Raw genomic sequence first — 23,669 nt, forward strand, 5'->3', positions numbered from 1 at the left:
ATATTTTTGTTAACAAAAAGTTTGGAATAAAAGCAAGAATAACAGGGCGCCTGGGTGGCTCAGTTGGTTAAGCGACTGCCTTCGACTCAGGTCATGATCCTGGAGTCCCGGGATCGAGTCCCACATCGGGCTCCCTGTTCAGCAGGGAGTCTGCTTCTCCCTGTGACCCTCTTCCCTCTCGTGCTCTCTATCTCTCATTCTCTCTCTCTCAAATAAATAAATAAAATCTTTAAAAAAAAAAAAAGCAAGAATAACAATAAAAAATAAATGCAAAAAATAGCTAGGGCAACTCCTAAAAGAACAGGAGGTATATCTTTAAAACAAGTAAAGGGAAAAACAAAATGAGAAAAAGGAAAAAGAAATCAATCCATACTAAGGGAAAGACAAAGGTACAGAAAAAAAGCAGGCCAAATGAAAAGCACACAAAATGAAATAAATTCCATGATATCAGTTACTATTAAAAAAATTAGATCAAGTTCTTTAAAAGGTAAAGTTAAATAGATGGTGAATATATATAGTTATGAGGTTTTTAAAAGATATAACTAAAACATAAAAGCACAGGAAGATTCAAAGGCAAAGGACAAGGATACCAGGCCACAAGAAAGTGGACATAAAGTTTACTAGTATCAAGTAAAACCAACTTTAAGGCCAAAAATACTAACAGATAAAGAAGAAATCTATATAGTGATAAAAGGTTCAATTCACCAAAAGCACAGAATTTGTATAAACCCAACTCAGCCTCAAAAACAGATAAGCAAAGGAAATTAATCTACCTTAATAACAAGAAATTTTATTAATATACCTCAAAGTAATGGACAAATCAGACAAAACTGCAAACTACTTTTGCAGACTCCCTTGTAGGTTCTGCCAACAGGAAGTAGTGGGAAAAAAAATTTTTTTTAAGAAAAAATGCCATTCCCCATGCCCTGGTTCTGATAATGCCTCCTGCTGAAGGTGTCTCCTATTGAAGTCAAGGGCAGGCAGTGGGTTTCTACCAATAGCAGTAACTTTCTGAGTGGCTCGAGCCACTCTGCAACAAGTGCAAGCTCTTTGGTTCCAGTCATTAAGTAGTACAACTCCCAGATCTTTTTTTTTTTTTTTAAGATTTTATTTATTTGACAGAGACACAGCGAGAGAGGGAACACAAGCAGGGGGAGTGGGAGAGGGAGAAGCAGGCTTCCCGCGGAGCGGGGAGCCCGATGCGGGGCTCGATCCCAAGACACTGGGATCATGACCTGAGCCGAAGGCAGACGCTTAACGACTGAGCCACCCAGGTGCCCCAACTCCCAGATCTTTTGAAAACAAACCTCCTTTTTGTTCTTCTCAAACACTCTCCCCTCCCTTTTGCGGTTCTAGTCCTAACCACACCCTTGTAACCAATTACCTGCATTAAATCTCTCTCTGCCTTAAAATACCTAGAGCAGTTATTATTTTCCTATCTGTTCACTGATCAATAGAGCATTTTAAAAACACTGCCACTAATAACTAGAGGAGAAAAGTTTTTCACGCATTTATGAAACATTTATAAGAAATGACCACCATTAATCCATAAAATCTACTTCACAAATTTCAAAGAACTGTATGATACAAATCACATCCTCTGACAATGCAGTTACGTTAGAAATAGCAAAAAGAACTAGGAGAAAATATATACACTTGGAAATTTTAATATTCTATTTATTTGTCAGAGAGAGAGAGAGCACAAGCAGGGAGAGCGGCAGGCAGAGGGAGAAGCAGACTCCCTGCTGAGTAAGGAGCCCGAAGCGGGACTCGATCCCAAGACCCTGGGACCATGACCTAAGCCAAAAGCAGATGCTTAACCAACTGAGCCACCCAGGCATCCCTACACTTGGAAATTTTAAAACATACTTTTAAACAATTAAATGATCAAAGAAGAAATCATAGTAGAGACCAAATATATTCAGAAATTATCATCAAAACATTACCTATAAAACTTATGAGATATAGCCAGAAGTGTACTTAACATAAACTATATTATAGTTTTAAATGTTTACTTTAGAGCAATGGCTCTTAAACTTTTTGGTCTTAGAAGCCTTTTATACTTAAACAAATTTTTTAGTACCCCAAAGAGCTTTTGCTAATGTGGCAAATACACATATTGATACTTAATGTACTAGAAATTTGAACTGTGAAATTTTAGTCTGTTAATTCACTTAAAAATAAAAATAAACATTGCTTAATAACATACAAGTATTTTATGAAAATAACTATTTCTGATACAAAAACTATTAAGAATGGCATTATTTTACATTTTTGCAAATTTCTTTTAATGTCTGGCTTACGAAAAGACATCTAGATTTGCAAGATGGCAGGACTAACCCTAGTAGGTATCAAGATTTCATCATCAACTGTGAAATATGGACATATATAAACCAAATGGGACAGAAGAGAGAGAGCGCAGAAGCCAACCTATACTATTTGGAAATTTGATTGGTGACCAAATAGGAAAAGCTCTTAGTAAATGGGACGGAGACAAATTGGGTAGGCAGTAAAAAATAATAATAATAATAAATAAATAAATTATAGTCCTGCCTCAAACCATAAAAATTAAAAGACTTACATGTGAAAGGCTACACCATAAGACTTTTTGGAAGACAACATTTTAGGACAAAATTTTAGAGAGAGAAATTTCATGAGCTCAGAGTAGAAAAGGATTTCTTAGTAAGAACAAAAAGAAAACATTGACAAATTTTCTTTGGGGTTCATCAAGATACGATGAAAGTGAAAAAACAAATCTGAAACTGGGAAAAGAATTTAGCCATACAAAAGAACTGTAAATCAATAAAGGACAAATGAATCAAAAAACAATCAACAGGCATTTCATACAAGAGGAAACACAAATGGTCCATAAACAAATAATATCTGACCTATTAATCAAGGAAATGTAAAATAGAACCACAATGAGATACCATCTACAAACATTAACTCAGACAAGAATATGTGGTATCCCTGGGACTCCTGTACTACCAGCAAAAACATAAACTGATTTAACCACTTCTGACACTTGGTAAAACCGAACAAAGACATGGTACAACCCATCAAGTCCACTCTTAGATATATACCTTAAAGAAAACCATGCACATGTGTACCAGGAAAGAGGTATATTTAAAGCAGTACTGTTCCTAGTAGGTTAGGAGTAAAACGACAGACTTTATAACATGGAATACTACTTAACCTTAAAAATGTACTACACATCATCAAAATGGATTAAACATCAAAGTTAGAAAAACCTAAGAGTATGATTTCATTTATTTAATCTTCAAAAAAGCAAAACAATACACTGTTTAAAGTAAATCTACAAGGGGGGGCACCTGGATGGCACAGTCAGTCTAAGCAACTGACTCTTGGTTTGGACTCAGGTCGTATCTCATGGATCAGGAGATTGAGGTACCACCACTCTGTACTCCCTGTGGAATCTGCTTGGGATTCTCTCTGCCCCTCTCACTCTCTAAAATAAATACATACATACATACTTAAAAAAAAAAAAAAAGAGTAAATCAGGGTGCCTGGGTGGCTCAGTCGTTAAGTGTCTGCCTTCAGCTAAGGTCATGATCCCAGGGTCCTGGGATCGAGCCCCACATGGGGCTCCCTGCTCCGCGGGAAGCCTGCTTCTCCCTCTTCACTCCCCCTGCTTGTGTTCTCTCTCTCGCTGTGTCTCTGTCAAATAAATAAATAAAATCTTTAAAAAAAGGTAAATCTACAAAGTAAAACTGGCAATAAAAACCAGAAAAGAAATCTACTCAGAGGAAGAGTAATGAGGTACAACTAGAAGGGGCAGATAGGAGACTTCTAATATTAAAAAAGAGTAACTCTAACAATGGTGTGGCAGATGTACTGGAGAAATTAAGACAGAATGAAGGCCAGGAAGTCAGACTGAAAATTACTAGAAAAGTAAGAGTTGGGACATAACTAGCAAACAACCACAGCAATCAAAGGACTAAATTATTAGGATGCAGAATGGACTGGATTTAGTGGTAACTAGATGGGAGGAGGAAGAAAGAGAAGAAATGAGAATGACTAGAGGATGTTAGTTTGGATGGATGGTGGTGCTATTAATCTGAAAGAAATACAATAAGAGAAACAGGCAGGGATAGCTGCTCTTTTGTCTATGTGAGGCTGGAGGCAGCTGAGATTAAATTCAGTTTTGAACCCGTAGAATTCAAGCTTTTTGTGAACATTCAGAGTGACAGATGAAAACAAGTTAATTAACCAGAGCTGAAGCATAGCTGTTCCTTTTAAATGAGGCTCTTTAGGCTGGGTATGGTCTCTATCACGAACCCAGTGTATGCATCACACATACTTTATATAATTCACCTTGCCTTCATTCAGGAGGCAATGAGTTTACAACTCCAGAATCAAACCTGAATTTCTCAACCTAGTTCAGAAGTTATCTATCTGGTGTTTTGAAAATTACCACTCCAAATAAAATACTTAAGTTATCCAGAAACACTGATTCCAAATGAAGTAAAATGCAGTTCTGAGTCTACTTTCTCTCCTCAATCACTACATTTCTTGCTGTAGATGAAAAGCTGTCATCAGCATTAAGCCTGATTGAGATGAGGTCTTAACTTTGGAAGAATATTTAAATTTGGGTTTTTTCCCCCCTGTAAAGGTACGGTTCAAAATTTTTTACCTTCCAGATTTGCCAGGCTGGGCTACATTCACTGACTTTGGTAAGTGTTAATAAAGAACTTACTCAGGAAACACAGGAAATAAAATGTCATAAAGCATAAAACATGCTGTGTAGTGGAAAAAGCACATTATAGCTAGGGTTTGGCACACATCAAGCCTTAAATAAACATGCTGAATAAAATGACCGATAATACTGCCCTCAAAGAGTGGAAAGTTTGGTTTGACATACAATTCAAACTGCAGATCCATCATTAAGAAACAAGAATTAGGGTTTAGGATAATAGGATCTGTCACTTATTTGTTCAAAATGTAAGCAAAGCACAAATCATAAAAGTATAAGTTAGAATATGCTATAAAATATATATTTAAATTGGGGGGCGCCTGGGTGGCTCAGTTGGTTAAGTGACTGCCTTCGGCTCAGGTCATGATCCTGGAGTCCCAGGATCGAGTCCGCATCGGGCTCCCTGCTCAGCGGGGAGTCTGCTTCTCCCTCTGCCCCTCCCCCCTCCCATGTGCTCTCTCTCATTCTCTCTCTCAAATAAAAAAAATAAAATCTTTTTAAAAAAAGATATATTTAATTGAAAAAAATCAATACCTGCTTTCCAGGTACATATGTAACTTTGAATAATCATCTTTATCTTAATTTCTGCATAATTAAATATCTACCTCAGACTGTTAACAGAATAGAATGAGATCTTACAACAGATAAAACATTATTATGAAAAGTTTTTTTTAAAGATTTTATTTGACAGAGAAAAGTTTAAAGTTCAAAATAAACACACTAAAGTAGCATGAAAATTCAAAGATGGCAATAAAGAAAAAATAAGATGGTAAATAAAAAGAAATAAAGATGACTATCCTAAAATTATGATTTTTCCCTAACCAACTTTATTAGAGAGCAAATAAAAATATGCATCAGCTTCTTTTGCTTTGGGGAAGTGTTTTTAAATAACAAACCAGCTTTTCTCTCAGCTGCAATCTATAAAATTAGCCCCAAATGTTCTCCAAAATTTATTAATGGAAAGCTTCCTCTTAGCAAAAAATACTAAACATGCAAAGAATGCAAACTACCAAACTGTTTCCCCATTTTTAGACAACTAAAAGGGAAAAAAAAAAAAAATCACACTATCCCTATGGTCAGTCTCTGGTCCCTTACTTAATTCCCAGACAAAGGAGATTCTCTTCCCTTCTCAAAATTTTTCCATCCCTTTCTCTCTCTGGACCTTATCAAGTCATCCAGGATCTTGGTCTCGTAATATTTGACTTCTAATAACTTCACTCTTTCTCATTCCATAATCCCTTCCCTTCAGTCACCAACTGGATCTCTCCTAGCTTTAAAATAAGCAAAAAGTCATCCTTTATCTTCTATCTCTATCCATTTCCTCCTTTCCTCTGTCCCAACTCCTTGAACTCAGCCAACATTCACTGCCTTTATTTCCCCTCTAAAAATTCACTTAAGCTTCAACCCCTCAAAGCCTCAAGGTTCAATACCACTTGTTTATTAAATCTACTGGGGCTCAGGGTGCCTGGCTGGTTCAGTCGGTAGAGCATGTGGCTCTTGATCTCAGGGTCATGAATTCAAGCCCCACGTCAGGCATGGGGTTCTTATTTTGGTGACTTATCACTAATCTACTGGGGTTCTTATTTTGGTGACTTATCATTCATTACTTATAATCTTCCATGTGAAAAGCTTTACCTCTTTTGATTCTGTTACACAAACCTTGGCTCCATTCCTGTTTCTGCTATACTTCTTATGTCTTACTTACTGGTCCCTCTTTTTGTAGGTACCCCTAAAGCAAAGTAGTTGTCTACCATTTTTGGTGAGCTTCTTCCCTACGACTTTAAATTCACTGCCATCAAGTATTTCAAGAGCTAGAAAACACTGAATTCTATCAGACTTAGTAACACCATTCTTGAAAACTTAAAGAACAATTTAAAATTGAAGGTGGAGGGGGAGCAGTGCACATGAAAGCTTATAAGGGGAAAAAAATGGAAACAGGAACATGACTAATGAGACTGATGTGAGAACAAACACGGACACAACTCTGTAACAAAAGACAGCTTTCAGGGCCTTTACCTTTTAAGTTTTATGACTAATAAGATTTTATAAGATTCTTTTTAAGCCACAAATTTGATGGATCTTACTTGGATAGATCCTTCCCTCTTACAGATTTAATCCCAAAGGAACAGACATCCGATGATTTGTAATTTACTGAGCATAACTGTTAGAAATTCTTCTAATACATGTATTTTTAAAAATGTATTGCATTATTACGATTTTTACCATCCTGAGCTCAACATTTTCCAGGGAACATAAAATCTATTGTAATGGAACTCATCTTGGACAGATAAAATTGATAAAAGACAATTTCTTTGAGACCATTTCTTTTCTGTCAAGTAGAATTATCTAAAAAGTATGAATTCTAAATACTTAAGTGAGGGAGGACATTTCGCAAATTACAGTACACCTTAAGTACCATAAACCTAGCCAAATTAAGTGACCTCACCTTTGGGCCCATTTTTTTTTTTCATTAAAAAAAAGTTAGATTAAATGGTCTGTAAATTTCCTTTTAATTTAAAAGTCCCAGAACCCAGGTTATTCTACTTGTTTTCACAAATTAAAGCTACATGCAGCTTCCTCTAGACACTGTTCAGTCTGATTCAATCATATTTACCTACAATTAGTTTTCTGTAGTTTTACAGTGATGTATATATTGTCATTAAAGTTTTAAGCACTTCTCTATATTACCTTGTAAATTCTCTATGATATTATAATATGTTCATCTAATGTGAACATAGTGTAACTTCTATATATCCATCTGTCTACATAACTACAATGGTTTAAAACATGTTTCCCAAAACTAAATACAGTAGTCCCCCCTTATCTGAGGAGGATACATTACAAGACCCCTTGCGATGTCTGAAACCACAGACAGTACTGATATATACTATATTTTTTCCTATACATACATACCTATGATAAAGTTTAATTTATAAATTAAGAGATTAACAATAACTAGTAATAAAATACAGCAACTATAACAATACACTGCAATAAAAGTTATGTAAATGTTGTCTCTCTCTCTCAAAATTATCTTATTATACTGAACTTGTGATGATGTGAGATGATAAATTGCCTACATGATGAGATGAAGTGAGAAGAATGATGTAGCATTGTGACCCAGCATTAAGGTATTATTGACCTTCTAATGAAGATATGTCAGAAGGAGGATCAATATGTGAAAAGGAGGACTGTCTGCTTCTGGACCAAAGCGAAAATGCAGATAAAGAGACAGCTACTGTATAAAGAGCTGTTTTTAGTACAAACGTTTTTAGTTAACCAAATGAACAAATCACCACTATGAAACCAAACAGGTTCATAATTCATATTATCATTACCTTTTATCTTAACTAAAGCAAGTAAAATTCCATTTTTAATTAAAAATAGTACTGAGGGGAAAAAGCTACTCAGTATAAACCATTTTTCTTCCTCCCCGTTACCCTTTACCCATTTAAACGTCCACAAAATATGATGCCTTTCTAAGCACTATTTACAAAGATTTCCATCAGCAGAAATAAAATCATAAAGTGAACTACTAACCTTAAGATTCCGGGTTACTTTGTCAAACCCAAATACCCATTTAATGAAAAGACAGTTTGTGCAACTTTTTTATTACACTGAAGGTACACAATTGTTTGCTTTCTTTCTCAGCATGCTCAGTTATGCTATCCTGTGATTTTAGAGATTTATTCCAATTATTTCTCTTGACAATAGCAGAGAGAAACTTTTATAAGATGAGATTCATTAACTTTAGCAAATAAGAATCAAAAAAGAAAAAAAAGGAAAGAAAATAAAAATGACTTTTAATGCTTACAGGAAGATTTTTAATATAAAGAATATGGCAATGTGCTTAAGACCGTGCTTAAAGTAGATGACGGAGTATCTCATATATGTGTACATATACAGAAATGATCAAAATAAAAGTTTTTTTTTTTCAGAAGTTTCCATTTATGTTTTATTAAAGACATTAATGTTACAAAAGACTACTATTTTAATAAAGATCAAGTTCAAATTTCTAAGTCATCTTTAGGAAAAAAAAAAAAACACTTTATTTTAGGGGCATCTGGGTGGCTCAGTCAGTTAAGTGTCCCACTCTTGATTTCAGCTCAGGTCATGAACTCAGGGTGGTGAGATTGAGCCCTACGTCGGGCACTGTGCTGGGTGTAGAGCCTGCTTAAGATTCTCTCTCTCCTTCTCCCTCTGCCCCTCTCCCCCGGCCACCTGTCCCTCTCTAAAAAAATAAATAAATCTGGGGGGGGAGATTTTTAAGTAATCTCTACACCCAATGTACTCACAACCCCAAGATCAAGAGCTGCACACTCCACTGACTGAGACAGCCAAGCACCCAGAATCACTGTAAAAATAACAATTTTTGCTTATAAATTTATACATAGTTGAGCCTCAGCTATCAAAAACAGCCACAGTGTAACTCTGAGATTCTAAGACTTATCTATCTTTAGCACGCTTCTTTTACTCCATGCAAACTCAGAAGTCAACAACTTCTTTAACATTAGTATGTAAACTTTCTGGAAATACAAGGCCATTGAGATTTTAACTAAAACAACTTGGGGGCATCTGGCTGGCTCAGCTTGGAAGAGCCCGGGACTCTTGATCTCAGGGGACTCTTGATCTCAGGGGTCATGAGTTCAAGGCCACCATGGGTGTAAAGTACTAAAAAAACAAAACAAAAAAAACCCAACAACCAAACACACACACACAAACAAAACAACTCGGTTTTTTCCGGAGAGTAACACAAAACAGCCTATTTGAATAATAAAGAGAATATAAAATGTATTTACACTGTTTCATCCTAATAATAATATGAAAAGTATAAATGATTGATTTATATAATCAATTTTGGCAACCTATGTTTAGGAAATTATCAATTTACCTTTAAATTTTTTTCAATTACAAAACTAGAGCTGAATTTTATCTTATTTTTTTGCTACTTTATGAATGTAAAATAAGATAATAAAAAACATTAACATATTTTAAATTAAAAAATCTGCTTTCCGTCAAAAGCAAGTACAAAAAAAGTAATTTTAGAATAGGTGCTGAAAAAAGAGAGAGAAGCAGTACCTATTCACATCACTTTTGCTGTTTAGAATCATGGATAATCCTTTCCAAGCCCTCACCATTAACTACCTTAGCTTTCTCTGGTACTTCTATCATTGTCAACACAAACTTCTGAAAACTACAGGCTTGCCAGGATTCAGCCAGACTTCTTTATCTTTCAGAGTTGATTTTTGTGATGGTTTTTTGTTTTGTTTTTGGTAGTAGTATTCTAAACTGACCAATTTCTTCCATACACTTTAAATTGGAAGACTCTAAAGCTCTGTCACTATGCAAAAGCTTTAACTATGTTTAAAGATAAAAAGGCTTATCAGAAACCAGTCTGCATTTTAGACATCAACAGGTGTTCTATCCTCTGCAACACGGAAAGGAACTAATCACAAACTCCCTATACCAAAACACCCCCACCCTAAACAACCTCACACCTCCACCTCTATAAGCACACACAAACTGGCTATACCCAAACCACAACCACACACCCAAAGAATAAAACATCTGGAAAAATAAAACAAGTTCAGATATAAGAAGTATCCTGAGACACAACATATTTGGGTTCAGGAAGAAAGCAATCACATAATTTTAGTATCAATGATGCAAGATCTAAGATTATCTGCTGTCAAGACAAGGGTGTGGAGGGACGCCTGGTGGCTCATCAGTTAACCGTCTGCCTTCAGCTCAGGTCATGATCCCAGGGTCCTGGGATGGAGCTCAGCATCAGGCTCCTTGCTCGGCGGGGAGCCTGCTTCTCCCTCTGCCTACAGTTCCTCTTGCTTGTGCTCTCTCTCTCTCTCTCTCTGACAAATAAATAAATAAAATCTTTAAAAAAAAAAGATAAGGGTGTGGATTGGAAGTCTAATGAGAAAAAAAATATTTTCACTGAGTTCATAAAGGTCTCTCCAAAGTGAAAGAATTACCAACAAAATATTAATCGAGTTGAAAGAGATGCATATAATTAACAGGAAATTTACACTGATTTTAAATTCTACATACTTTCTCCCATTCAACTCAATTCTTTAGTTTCTATAATGGGACCAGACAGGGCAGAAGCTGAAGCAAAAAAAAGACATCAAAGAAATAAGACATATAGCAAGAAATCAATGTTTTCATATCACTTCTGACCTATTGTGAAAAAAAAGCATTTAAGTTTCTGTTCTATTTAAGTAAATAGAATACTCAGAAAACATCTGAGTGCTTACCACCTCTAGTGTACTGCTCTGCGTTAAAACCTAATAAAGACAAAGTACCTTTACAATACATACAAGGCAGAAATGAAGAATACTATGAAAGAGATAAAAAGTGCTCTGAGTTAAGAAAAAGTGTGTACAACTATGAGGACTGAGACTAAGTTTGGTGGATTCATGATGTCAAGTATAAAGCAAAAGGGCTAACTAAATAACTTGCTAGAAAGGTTTTTGTTTTTTTTTTTAAATCCCAGAAACAGTAAGACAAGATGGGGAGCTACCAAAACTACCCAGAATTCAAAATGGAAGTTTGATATAAAGGTGACTGAAACGTGGGGCACCTGGGAGGCTCAGTCAGTTGAGCATCAAAGTCCTGATTTCAGGGTTGTGAGATCAAGCCTGAGTTGTGCTCTGCCCTGGGCAGCAAGTCGGCCTGGATTTTCTCTCCCTCCACCTCAAAAAAAAAAAAAAAAAAAAAAGTGACTAAAAAAAATTGCTAAGTTTTCCTAGCAAGTAAGGATACAACAAAATCTACATGTTTGCAGTAATGTCACTTCAACCAAAGGGGAGGGGAGAGAAATCCAGCTTCCAGAATCCTAAACAACCCTGACTCTCAGGGATTTTAATGGACTGATTAAAAGTTCAGTATAGGCCCTAGGATGGGCGATGCAAGGGCTAGCAAGGGCTAGCAAGACTAAAAACAAGACTAACATTCCAAGTGTTACTCATATTTTAATACAGGGCTCCTAAGATTATTTAAAACAACAACAAAACAACCTGAGATTGTAACTAGTCAAATTCAACTCCAAAGATTCATGTCATAAAATTTTTAAGTTTGTCTAGGTACACAATTGGCACTGAACAATCACTCAACTCGTAACAGCCTAGAGAACCACACAGCAGCCACATAATGTATTTTGTTCACCAATCCTCCTCCACAGAAGAACTCATGGCAGAACTTTGTGTATAAAATAGCCACCAAACAAGAGAATTCACTAAAAATGATAAAGCTGTCAACATTTGTTCTGATATGTACAGGAAATGGATATAGCTAGCTCAGAATACATATAAACATTTTCAGGCTCAAATTCGGTTCTTAAAGTTCTCTCCAGAGGTATCAACTGTGAAATGTCTACTATCTCCTAAACTCTAAATCTGGTCCATGGAGATGTATCACATCATATCCAATTTACATCATTTGCATACCTAAGTTCCTCCACTATAGTGAAGATCAGTTCTCCACTTAGGCTGTACATTAGAATTACCCAGGAGCAGGGTGCCTGGGTGGCTCAGAGGGTTAACTGTCCAACTCTTGATTTCGGCTCGTCATGATCTCAGGGTCCAGGGATTAGGCCCCTATCGGGCTCTGTGCTGAGCATGGAATCTGCTTGTCCCTCACTCCCTCGGCTCCTCGCCCCCCCAACTGGCTCGCTCCATGTGTGCTCTCTCTCAAATAAATAATAAATAAAATTTTAAAAACAAAACAAAAAGAGAAAGAATTACCCAGGAGCTGAGAAAAATTCCAATACCCAAGATGCACGCCAGACCAATTAAAATCAATCTCGGGGGATAGGTTTTTTCCTCTAAAAGCTCCCCCGGTGATTTCAATACAATGCCAAAGTGGGAAACCACTCACTCGAATTGTATGGGTAACTCAAAAAAACAAGGAGATACTACAGTATAAAATGGAAAAAAAAAAAAAGCAAACAAGAAACCTGGATGTAGCAAGGACATTATATTTTACCAGTTTTAACTTGGTTTCAATACATTTCAAATCAAAGGCAGACTGAAATTTACTTATTTTCTTGTTGGGGGGGGGCAGAAGGAGAGAGAGAATCTTGAGCAGGCTCCATGGCCAGTGCACAGCCCTAAGCAGGGCTCGACCTCACAACCCTGAGATCATGACCTAAGCCGAACTCAAAAGAGTGGGACGCATAACAGACTGAGCCATCCAGAAACCCTGAGGCAGACTGAAATTTAAATCAAAATACAGCCAATTCTCATTATTCACAGTAGTTATGTTATAGACTATTAAGTGACAGCAAATACTAAATTAGCAAATACTGAACAATTGTTCCTAAGGGAAATACAGAGTTATGTTCCTGCATCCTCTGGCCACATTCAACCAATTAATAACCTAGGTTTTCGTGTGTCTCTGTTTAAAGACTCCTTAATATATGTTGTTGATTCACTAACATCAAACCCAAGGCTAATAGCACATGCCTGAACAAAGGTTATCTAACACACATATTTTCTACATAAGGTACATTACAGTCTTCGTGCTATTAGGAACACTAGACAGCACTTCAACACTTTGCTTGGAAGCCATTTTAAACAGTGAAATCCCCAAAAGCACCAAAATGCAAAAAACGTGGCACTAAACAGACTGAGAAAAGGACACCTGTTTACAGCATGACAGCTAAATCAAGGCAGAGTGTTGCCTTGTTTGACCGCATTTGGGAACATGCACATCTAGCTACTCCAATTTCTCACAGCTCTGCACATGTGCACAAGCCACCACAAAAGCACAATGATTGATTTTAGGCTTACAAATAAATTTTACAAGTAGGCAGATTCACAGATACAGAATCCATGAATACTGAAGTATCAAATCAAGGTAGCTCAAACTAATTGTTACAATGAATTCTATGAGGGTTTACACTAAGCAACATCAAGAACTAAGATGACACCAATATGCTCACCTATGTAATTTTCTCCACTAGAATCCCTAAATTGGATTTCCTAAGAATGTGACAATTTTCCTCATCAAATCTATATTTAAAAAAAAAACCCATATACTCAATTTGCTCAATATATCTTCATGTAGTACAAAAGTAAACAAATTATATGTTACCAACTACCTCTAATCACAAAATGCAGCAATGACTTAAAGAAAAAGTATGATGGTTGAACTAGATGACCTCTAAAAATGCCCTATGACAAAGCTTTTTAACTCTAAAAACTGAAGTTGGTATGCCAATTTTAATTACTATAAAAGCTGATATATGAATAAGTATTCTCAGTAATAGTTTATTAGGACCACAATCACATTTCTTAGTAGTAGGGCTACAATATAAATTCTCATCTGAAAAACAGCTTAACAGTTCCACTCAACCTAGAAAAATAACTTGAATCCAGCAGGATACTATCAAATCTGATGAGCTCTCAGCTTGGGCCTATGCAAATTCAAAAAGAAAAAAAAAACACAACAAGCTGCTATATTAATGCTATAAAACTAAATATGCCTCATACATAAGTTAATCAAAATGAATCAAAAGCCCAAATGTAAGAGCTAAAACTGTAACAATCTCAGAAAAATACAGAGCTGTAATAAACTGTAAATCTTTATGACCTTGGATTAATGATTTCTTAGATATGACACCAAAAGCATAAATGACAGATGAAAAACAACAGATAAACTGGACTTCATCAAAATTAAAAATTTTTGTGCTTTCAAAGACACTATCAAGAATGTGCAAACACAACTCATAGGAGAAAATGTTTGCAAATCACTTATCTAATAAGGGGCCTGTATTCAGAATACACAAAAAACTTGATTACAACTCAATAAAAAGACAACTTCAACTTTTAAATGGGCAAAGGATTTGAATAGACATTTCTTCAAGAAATTTACCAATAAATGCAAGATGCTCAACATCCTTAGTCATTAGGGAAATGCAAATCAAAAACCACAAGGAGATATCACTTCCCATCCACTAGGAGAGCTATAATAAAAAAAAAAGGACAACAAATATTGGCCAAAATGTGTAGAAACTGGAACCTTTCCACACTGCTGGTGGGAATATAAAATGTAAAATAGTGCAGCTGTCATGAAAATGTCTGGCAGTTCCGTAGAAAGTAAAACAGAGTTACCAAATGACCCAGCAATTCCACTACTAGGTATATATACACTTAAGCCAAATTAAGACATGGCCAAATAAAAACATGTACATGAATGTTCATAGCAGCATTATTCAGAAAGTAGAAATGATACAAACTGCCAATTAACTGATGAACGGAAACAGGAAACCACCCAAATGTCAATCAATTGATGAATAAACTGTAGATAGATAACCATAAAATGAACTCATAGCCATAAAAAGGAATTAAGTACTGATAAAAGCTACAACACGATGAACCTCAAAAACACGGTAAGAAGCTGGTTATGAAAGACCACATATTGTATGATTACATTTGTATGAAATACCCAGAATAGGCAAACCAATAGAGAAAATAAATCAGTGATTTCTGCGGGGCATGGTCTAGGAATGGCAGTGACTCCAAACAGGTAAAGGGTTTCCTCTGGGATGATGAAAATGTTCTGGAATTAGATAGTGATAATGGTTGTAAATATATTAAAAACCACTGAATTCTACACTTTAATAAAAATGGCAAGCTTTATGGCATATGAATTATATTTCAATTAAAGAAAAAACTGAATGTGCCATTTAAAACTGATATAGAAGAATCAAAATATTACTTTGCTAATCCTCTTCAGTATTTGAGAATTAGTCAAGCATACATGCTAATTAGAAACCATACTTCTAAGGTGCCTGGGTAGCTTAGTCCGTTAAGGGTCTGCCTTCAGCTCAGGTCATGATCCCATGGTCCTGGGATTCAGCCCCACAACAGGCTCTCTGCTCAGTGGGGAGTCTGCTTGTCCCCTCTCCCTCGCCCCACTTCATGCTTTCTCAAATAAAATCTTTAAAAAAAAAAACTTCCCCTCTTCTTCCTATAGTGTGGAAATAGGAGACATCTCATATGACACAGGATCATATAGGAAATCTGTTTCTTTTCCACTGAAAGCCAATACAGGACAGGAATCACTCTTTTTTTAAAGATTTTTATTTATTTATTAGAGAGAAATTGAGAGAACAAGTGGGAGGAGGGGCAGAGAGAGAAGCAGATTCCCCGTGGAGCGGGGAGCCAGACAGAACTTGATCCCAGGACCCTGGGATCATGACCTGAGCCAAAAAAAGGCAGATGTTTAACCGACTGAGCCACCCAGGTGCCCTGACAATTTTTTTTTTTAAGTGAGTATCTCATAGGGGTAGTTCAAAATAAGAGGCTGAGAGCATTATAACTCACTAAAACTATAAAGATCCATGACATGAAGTGATCTGCAATTTTACCCGATATGATTGTTTTATTAGCCATATTTTACACCCTGGGTTAAAGAATAGGGTTGTGCAATAGGGTTCTGTTCTCTTTCTATAAAATATTCTATAAAAATATTTCCAGAAAGATGCCAGATCACCTCTACTTTTAAATAAACTGTGTAATAGGGTTACACAGCTATTAAGTGTCAAAGCTAGAATTCAAACCAAGTTTATCTGAATCCAGAAGCTGTGCTCATTTATTCCTTCAACATTTACTGAGGGCCTACTACATGCCAGGTACTAAGTTGTGTTCAGGAGAAATAGTAAATAAATTAATAAATAATGTCAGGGCTATTAAAAATTTAGCAGGGTAAGGGGAATTATAAGTGGCAGGGATGGAAGAGCTATTTTACATTGGGTGGTCAAGGAAGGATTCTCTAAGTAACGACGTTTGAACAAAGATCTGAGAGAATAAAGGAAGTGAGCCATCCAGATAGGTGAAGACTCCAAGCAGAGGAAGTAAGGGCAAAGGCCCAGAGGTAGAAATAGCAAGGAGTGTATATGATTAAGTGAGCAAGTTGGGGGGGTGGGGGGAGAGAGGAATGAGATAACGTAGTAAAGCCTTCTATGCTTTAACAGGGACTCTGGATTACAGGTGACCCTTGAACATGAATTTGAAATACACAGGCCTACTTATATATAAATTTTTTTAATATAAATACAGTACAGTACTATAAATACATTTTCTCTTCCTTATGATTTTAACTTTTTTCTCTAGCTTACTTTATTATAAGAATATAGTATATACTGCATAGAACATTCAAAATATGTTAACTATGTTATCAGTAAGGCTTCCAACTAACAGGAGGCTATTAGTGGTTAAGTTTTTTTTTAAAGATTTTATTTATATGAGTGAGTGTGTGTGTGTGTGTGTGTGTGTGTGTGAGAGAGAGAGAGAGCGAGAGAGCACGAGGGGGGGGGGGTCAGAGGGAGAAGATGACTCTCCACTGAGCAGCGGAGAGCAGAATGCAGGACCCATCATCCCAGGACCCCAGGATCTTAACCTGAGCTGAAGGCAGATACTTAACCAGCTGAGCCACCCAGGCACCAAATGGTTAAGTTTTTGGAAGTCAAAAGCTATGTATGTATTTTGGACTGCACAGGGGTCAGCACCACTAACCATGCGTTATTAAAGGGTCAACTGTATATTCTGAGTAAAACAGGGAAGCCACAGAAGGGATGCAAGTGAAATGACATCAGACTTTTGTTTTGAAAGAATCTAAATAATGGGCTGAGAAAAGACAGTAAGGGAACAAGGGCAGAAGCAGGAAACCAGTTATGAAACTGTTGATATAATCCAGATGAGGGATGATGATGATTTTCATCTCGGAGTAATTCAGAAGAAACAGTTCGATTCTGGATATATTTTGAAGGTAAAACTCAATAGTAATTTGCCAATGTTTTCACTAGAGGATGGGATGAAACCAAGGTTTCTGGTTAAACAAATGGATGAATAAAGTTGCCATGTACCAATGTGGGGAAAACTACAAAAAAAAAAAAACAGGTTTGGGAAGGAAAGTCAAAAAAGTAGTTTTAGGGGCACCTGGGTGGCTCAGTCAGTCGTTAAGCATCTGCCTTCGGCTGGGGTCATGATCCCAGGGTCCTAGGATCCAGCCCCACATTGGGCTCCCTGCTCGGGGGAGAGCCTGCTTCTCCCTCTCCCACTCCCCCTGCTTGTGTTCCCTCTCTCGCTGTCTCTGTCAAATGGATAAAATCTTAAAAAAAAGAAAAAGTAGTTTTATACATGTTTACCTCTCTATTAATTTACTTTTGTCTTAACCACCAACTTGACACCCTGATTTTTGGAAACATAGATATTAACTAGTGAAACAGAACCTAAATCCAGGTCTTGATTACAGATCCTGTGCTTTTTTTCCTAATGAAGTTTTTACAAGACCTACTGAATGAGATTAGTTTTTCTCAGAATAAAATAACTCAGAGGCATGCACCATTTGTTGGTGACCCAAAACCTGCATTCACAAAAAAGGCTATCAACTGAAGAATTATTAAAAACACTCTACAAACACAAACGAGTATTTTGTAGATAAAATTAATGTAGACAGCAGTGATACAAAGAAATAACATGTAACAAATGTTCAATTCAAATAAACACTATGCAGAACTGTATTTTCAGAAAGATGCCAGATCACCTCTACTTTTAAAACTCTCCTTGATAACAAAGACTATCTCTGAACAGTAAAGATTTGCCATAATTTTACTCAGTGCACAAGTACATACACAAAGATCCTTTTTAAAATGTATGCATAAAATAACTATTATAAAATATAAAGAATATTTTTCTCTCATCTTAGCTATAAAATACTACCCTAAGTAAATGTTTACTTCTTGACTGAAAAGTAATTATCCCAGTGATTTCTCTACAATGCCAAACGTTAACATGTTAATTACATACAACTTCATAGCATCAACACATTTCAGAGCCTGGTTTCTAATCACAGTTTCAGCACTCAGTTGCTATGTAATTTTGGGTAAGTCGCTTTCCAAGTAAGTGATTACTTACCTAAAGTCACTCTCTGTCTCTATTGAAATGAAATAGGATTATCTGACTTCCCATTTTACAAGGTTGGAATAAGAATCCAAAGAGAAAGAACAGAAAAAATACTTTGAAAACCGTTAAGGTTATGGCGAACATATAAATCAAGAAAATAAGCCAATTTTGGGGGGAATATATATATAAAAATATGAACTTTAAATTATTCCTTTATAGGGACTCAATCTTACTATTATGGAATTGCTTAAAAGATTTCTCTAAAATAGAATTAAACTAATGCAGAACTTGCTAATTAGAAACAGTTTTTGAAGTGTTAAGTGTTGAACATTTACTGTAATCACTAGGTGACTTTAAGGGACAAAGAAAAGGTATTTTTCCTATTCTCATGAGATCTATATGGCCCAGAGGAGTGGAAGAGACGTGAAAAGTTAAATGAAACACTCAAACACTTTAGTATAAAAATAGAAGGCATCTCATTAGCAGTAATTGATTAACAGCTAAAAGAAAGTACCATAGTTACTGCTTTGAAAGTTAAGATGATTACCTTAGCTTTATCCTTTATTCACGTGTACTTCACTTATGTTCAGGTTCATCATTCAAACAAAATACCTTCAATTCTATCCTATACTGTTACCCCTTTCCTTGACTTGTCCCAACAGCTCTCTATCCCCAGCCAGAGTACCCAGTCAACCTTCTCAGATACTGTAATTCTAGGCATATACATTCCCCAAGTTCCCAGTATTCAATAAGCCTTAGGATCCAAGATGAGTCAATTTTCTAACTTTTGATTATGCTGTAACCCTTCGCATCATCAAACAATAATCACATGGAGTCTGTCAAGGCAATGTGACTACTAAAAATGTCAGTAAGAGCCCATATTCCACTTCTCTCAATCGCTACAGCCAGACACTTGAGTAAAGAGCAGTGTAGAGTCGTGAATAACACGACATAACATTATTTCAAAGTCATCTGAAAATAAGCACGCATTCATAATCCATCTGTTACTAAGTCTTAATCTCCTTCCATCTAGTCAAATCGACAGTTAATAGTGTAAGACCCCCATTCGGTAAGAGAGGAAAAAGAAAGCAGAAAATCTACAAGAGTTATTTAACATCTCTAGAGCTATTACAATTAAATGGAGATGTTTCTTTACTCTAACTCCTGCCATTTTTAAGTATTGTCAGAAGCCCACCATTCTCTAAGAATGCTTTCTTAAAACATAATCTAACCATTATCTTGGTAATTTGCGACTTCGTTCTAGGAAGAAACAGTAGGGTAAAAAAGAAAAAAGAAAAAACCAAGAAAATCTCAAAGGCTCAAATAAGTTTGAAAACCACAACCTTGAACTATATATTGAAGAACAACTTTAGCAGTATTACAGAGTAGAGCATCCCCAGCATTACAGATGTGCCAGAATAGATACTCATCCCCAATGTTTTACTTCATCCACCGTAGTGTGTGAGTCAAAAATTATTTTCTATGTGTACCACATGAGAAAAGGTTGGGAATACATTAAAGGAGTTAAAACCTCAACTTCAAAATAGTCAAGCCGAAGTCTACCCTTACTTGATGTTGATTCTGAAGACTATTTCCTTTTTATCAAGTAATCAAATCCTATATTTCTATAATCTGTATGTTTTTAAAATAGTTCTTCTTACAGCTTAAGTAATCTTCTCAGCAGCAATAATATCCTGGCGTAAGATAAAGAAATCTGAAAAATTTTAGGTAAGGACGTGGTCAGAGCAGCATTTGTGTATAGTATACTTTTTCCTAAGCACGCTAACTGAAATCCCCAAAATATCCATCTCGTAACTCCCTTCCATGCTTTCTCTTCGTAGTATTATCACCTTCTAATATAATATGCAATTAACTTAAGTATTTGGTTCTTATCTGTCTCTCCCAACTAGACTATTACATCCATGAGAGCAGAAATCCTGTCTGCTTTTGTTCACTGCTCTATCTCCAGCACCCTGATCAGTACCAGACGCAGTGGGCCCTTGAAAAATAATTTATGAGTGAATAAACAAATTTCGTAATTTGGTTGCAGTTTTATATGCAGTTGTTTTGAAGAGTTCAATTTTGCTATTAAGGGGTACCTGGCTGGCTCACTTGGTAGAGCATGCAATTCCTGATCTTGGAGTTGTGAGTTCGAGCCCCACACTGGTTGTAGAGATTACTTTAAAAAAATAAAAATCTTTAAAACAAAATTTTGCTATTAAGATGGTCAGGAAAAAATTTTGTTCACCAAAGACAGAATAACCACAAAGTAAGTAGTGTTTCAAAAAGCTTGATTTATCTACATTAAAATTATTTTTCAAGATTCTACCAGAAAACCTCTATCAGATATTTCAAAAATACAAAAAGGAAAGATTTAGTTTTAATTAAAATAGGAAGCATCAGTTTTCCATTCCTCTAATCAGAAGACACAAAGGAATAAAGGGTGGTAAGACAGTCAGAGGTAATACTTGGGACACAGAAAAATGCAGTATTTCACTGGCAAGTACTTTTTTTTTTCCATTGCTTAAGTCGCCATGTAAAATTCAAGATTATCAACATAAGTTCTGTACTGACTCAGTTCTGTACTCAATTTTTTCATTTAAGTTCTTAAAAATGGAAATCTGCCTTTTTTCAGACCCTTGAAGTCTGAATCTAACCAGCCAATTAGTTATCCCTATAATTTTCTTGTCAAATATAATCACAAGTGTTGTGGATTTTAACCATAATTTTTAGTCTTAAATAGTTTTAATCTTAATACAAATAATCTTAGTCTTATACATCTACTATTCAACTACTGTTCCACAGTTCCTTTTTTGGGCTCAAATGACGGAACTTCTCTAACGTCTCTGGGGAGACCAGTGTAAACTATGTTTCCTCAAATTGTTTTTTCCCTGCACCGTTTTTGTGACATCCCTTCAAGTAGGAAAGTTAGACATTTTTCTATTCTGCAGGAAAGTCCAGAGGAAGAAGCAAAGGTAAAAAGAATATTGCATGGAAAATAGGTTGAAAGGGGACAGGCAACACAAAGGCACAGAAGTAAATGTGAAGCAAATATGTGTGCAAAAGAGGAAGATGCAGAAAAGAGAAGAAAAACTGTTCTCGCCTAAAAATGAGAAAAAAAAAAAACGCAGGGTGGAGAGGATAGGAAGACTTGCTCATTCTTCTACAAACAAATGCACTAAATCCTTCTAAGAAAAACGTAGGTCTCTTTAAGATGTTGGTAAAACTCTAAAAAGCACTCAGCTGCCACTCCAAACAACAGTTCTACCTTCTCTTCCTATATATTCTCATTAGAGCTAAGTCTTCATCTGTAAAATTAAATGCAGACTATAGATAATGCAGAGTCAATCTCTACAAAACTGCAGTTGTGGTTGCCATCTTTGCCTGAAAAAAAAAAAAATCAAACTCCCTGGATTTGGAAAAAAGAAGTATATTAAGTTGGAAAGCCAGAAAAACATGAACTGCTAAGTCAGGTAGATATGACACGGGTTAATAAACGCCTCCTACCAAACTAAGATTCCACTAAAGATCTAGGGAAGAAGGGCAAAGGGCTGTAGCCTTACCGCGACCACAAGGGTGGGGCACCGTAGGAAAAAAAAATTTTTTGAGGGCGAGCTATCCCGGAGGTATAAGGGGGCTGGTGACTCAGATCTCGGGAAGATGGCATATTAGGCGGCAAATGATGTTGATGGGCCATGGGCAGCTTCGGGAAGAGCGACAAAGTGAGCTGCCAAACTAACGTTCGTGGAGAATGCGAAGACTAACAGAGAAAGGTACCCACGGGGCAAAGGATTAAGAGTCAAAGAGAAGAGAGCCGAGAGGCCGAGCAGTCAGGGAAGCTGGGCGTGGGAGGCCTGAGCAGAGGCCGCGAAGAGCTTTTGCAGCCAGCCGCCCTCTCTCGGAACGCCTTTTCAGCTCCCCCACACTCAGCCCCTCTCAGGGCCGCCCGTGCCCCAGCGACAACGGCGAGAGCAGCTGTTTCCGCCCGGCCGCGGACAGCGGAGAAGGCATCCCTGCGACGGGCGGGCAGGCCAGCGTCTATTAAGCAAGAGGGGATTCCGAGACCACTGCCGCCGAGCCAACGCCAAACTTCGCCCTTTCCTCCTCTTAGCCTTCTTTATCCCCAACTTCCCGGCCGGCTGGTGTCCGCTTCGACCGACCGAGGACCCCCCTCCCCCGCCCTTCTTCTCGCCACCTCTCACCCCTCCCCAACGTCCTGAAGCTGGGAAAGGACTGGCCACCAGGGCCGCTCCCGAGCCCGTCCGGGTGCCCCAGAGTCCCACACGCCGCCCCCAACAAAACGCTTGCGTCCTCTCGGCGGCTCCCTTGCCCGCCCAGATGCTGCAAACTCCTCTCACCTGCATTGACGCCATGATGGAACCATCCCCCCAAGGCCGGCGAGGCCAGAGACGCAGGGGGCGGAGCTGCCGTGCTCGCGTCACGCCGCGGGGGCCCAGCATCCTGGGCGCCGGGGGCGGGGCCTCCGGTGGGAAGGGGACGGCGGGAGGGGATTGGCTGGCGCGCCGGGCCTTCGGGGGGGGAGGGGCGGGCGGGAGCGCGGTCAATGGCGTTGTTGGTACCCTCAGACACATCCGATTCTCCGCCGTCCGCGGCTACCTCACCCAGCTACTCCGGTCGCCTAAGAAACGCCGCTCCTGGTCTGACCTGGCCACGGTTGTCGTTTTTTTTCTCTGCATACCCTAAGATCTTGATGATCTCCAGTCCCGTGGGTTTTCTTTTTGTTTTGTTTTTCCAACCACAGGTGTATGGTTTGAAGATTTTTTTTCCCTTTCGGATGTCTTCTCCACACCACCATGCCCACTTTCACACCCTCCGGGCGGGATATCACTTTCTGTGGGGCTGCTTTCTGGTCTTTACGGTCTGGAAGGCTTCTCATATTCCTAATTTGGGACAGAAAGACACAGATTTCTTTGTACAATGAGATGAGGATTGAGAGCAAAATAATACATTGATATTTTAAAGGCAAGGGTAGATTTGTAGAGCTGAAACTTATCTGAAAGGGAAGAGAAATG

General features: G+C 37.4%; 1 protein-coding gene across 3 annotated transcripts in view; it reads right to left on the reverse strand.

Annotated features, from left to right (window-relative positions):
• UBE2W (ubiquitin conjugating enzyme E2 W) overlaps nt 1-23,096 on the reverse strand; it is an 81,588-nt gene extending 58,492 nt beyond the window's left edge. For all 3 annotated transcript variants that reach the window (XR_004820016.1, XM_035727147.1, XM_027608828.2), the window contains exon 1: nt 22,995-23,096. Coding sequence is in view for 2 of the 3 variants with exons in the window: in XM_035727147.1 (XP_035583040.1) it covers nt 22,995-23,096 (102 nt within the window). In the remaining variant the exon portion in view is untranslated. The remainder of the gene's footprint in view (nt 1-22,994) is intronic.
• Between the last annotated feature and the right edge of the window lie 573 nt (nt 23,097-23,669).

This window comes from Zalophus californianus, chromosome 4 (genome assembly GCF_009762305.2).
Source record: "Zalophus californianus isolate mZalCal1 chromosome 4, mZalCal1.pri.v2, whole genome shotgun sequence".
In the NCBI taxonomy this organism is placed as follows: domain Eukaryota; kingdom Metazoa; phylum Chordata; class Mammalia; order Carnivora; family Otariidae; genus Zalophus; species Zalophus californianus.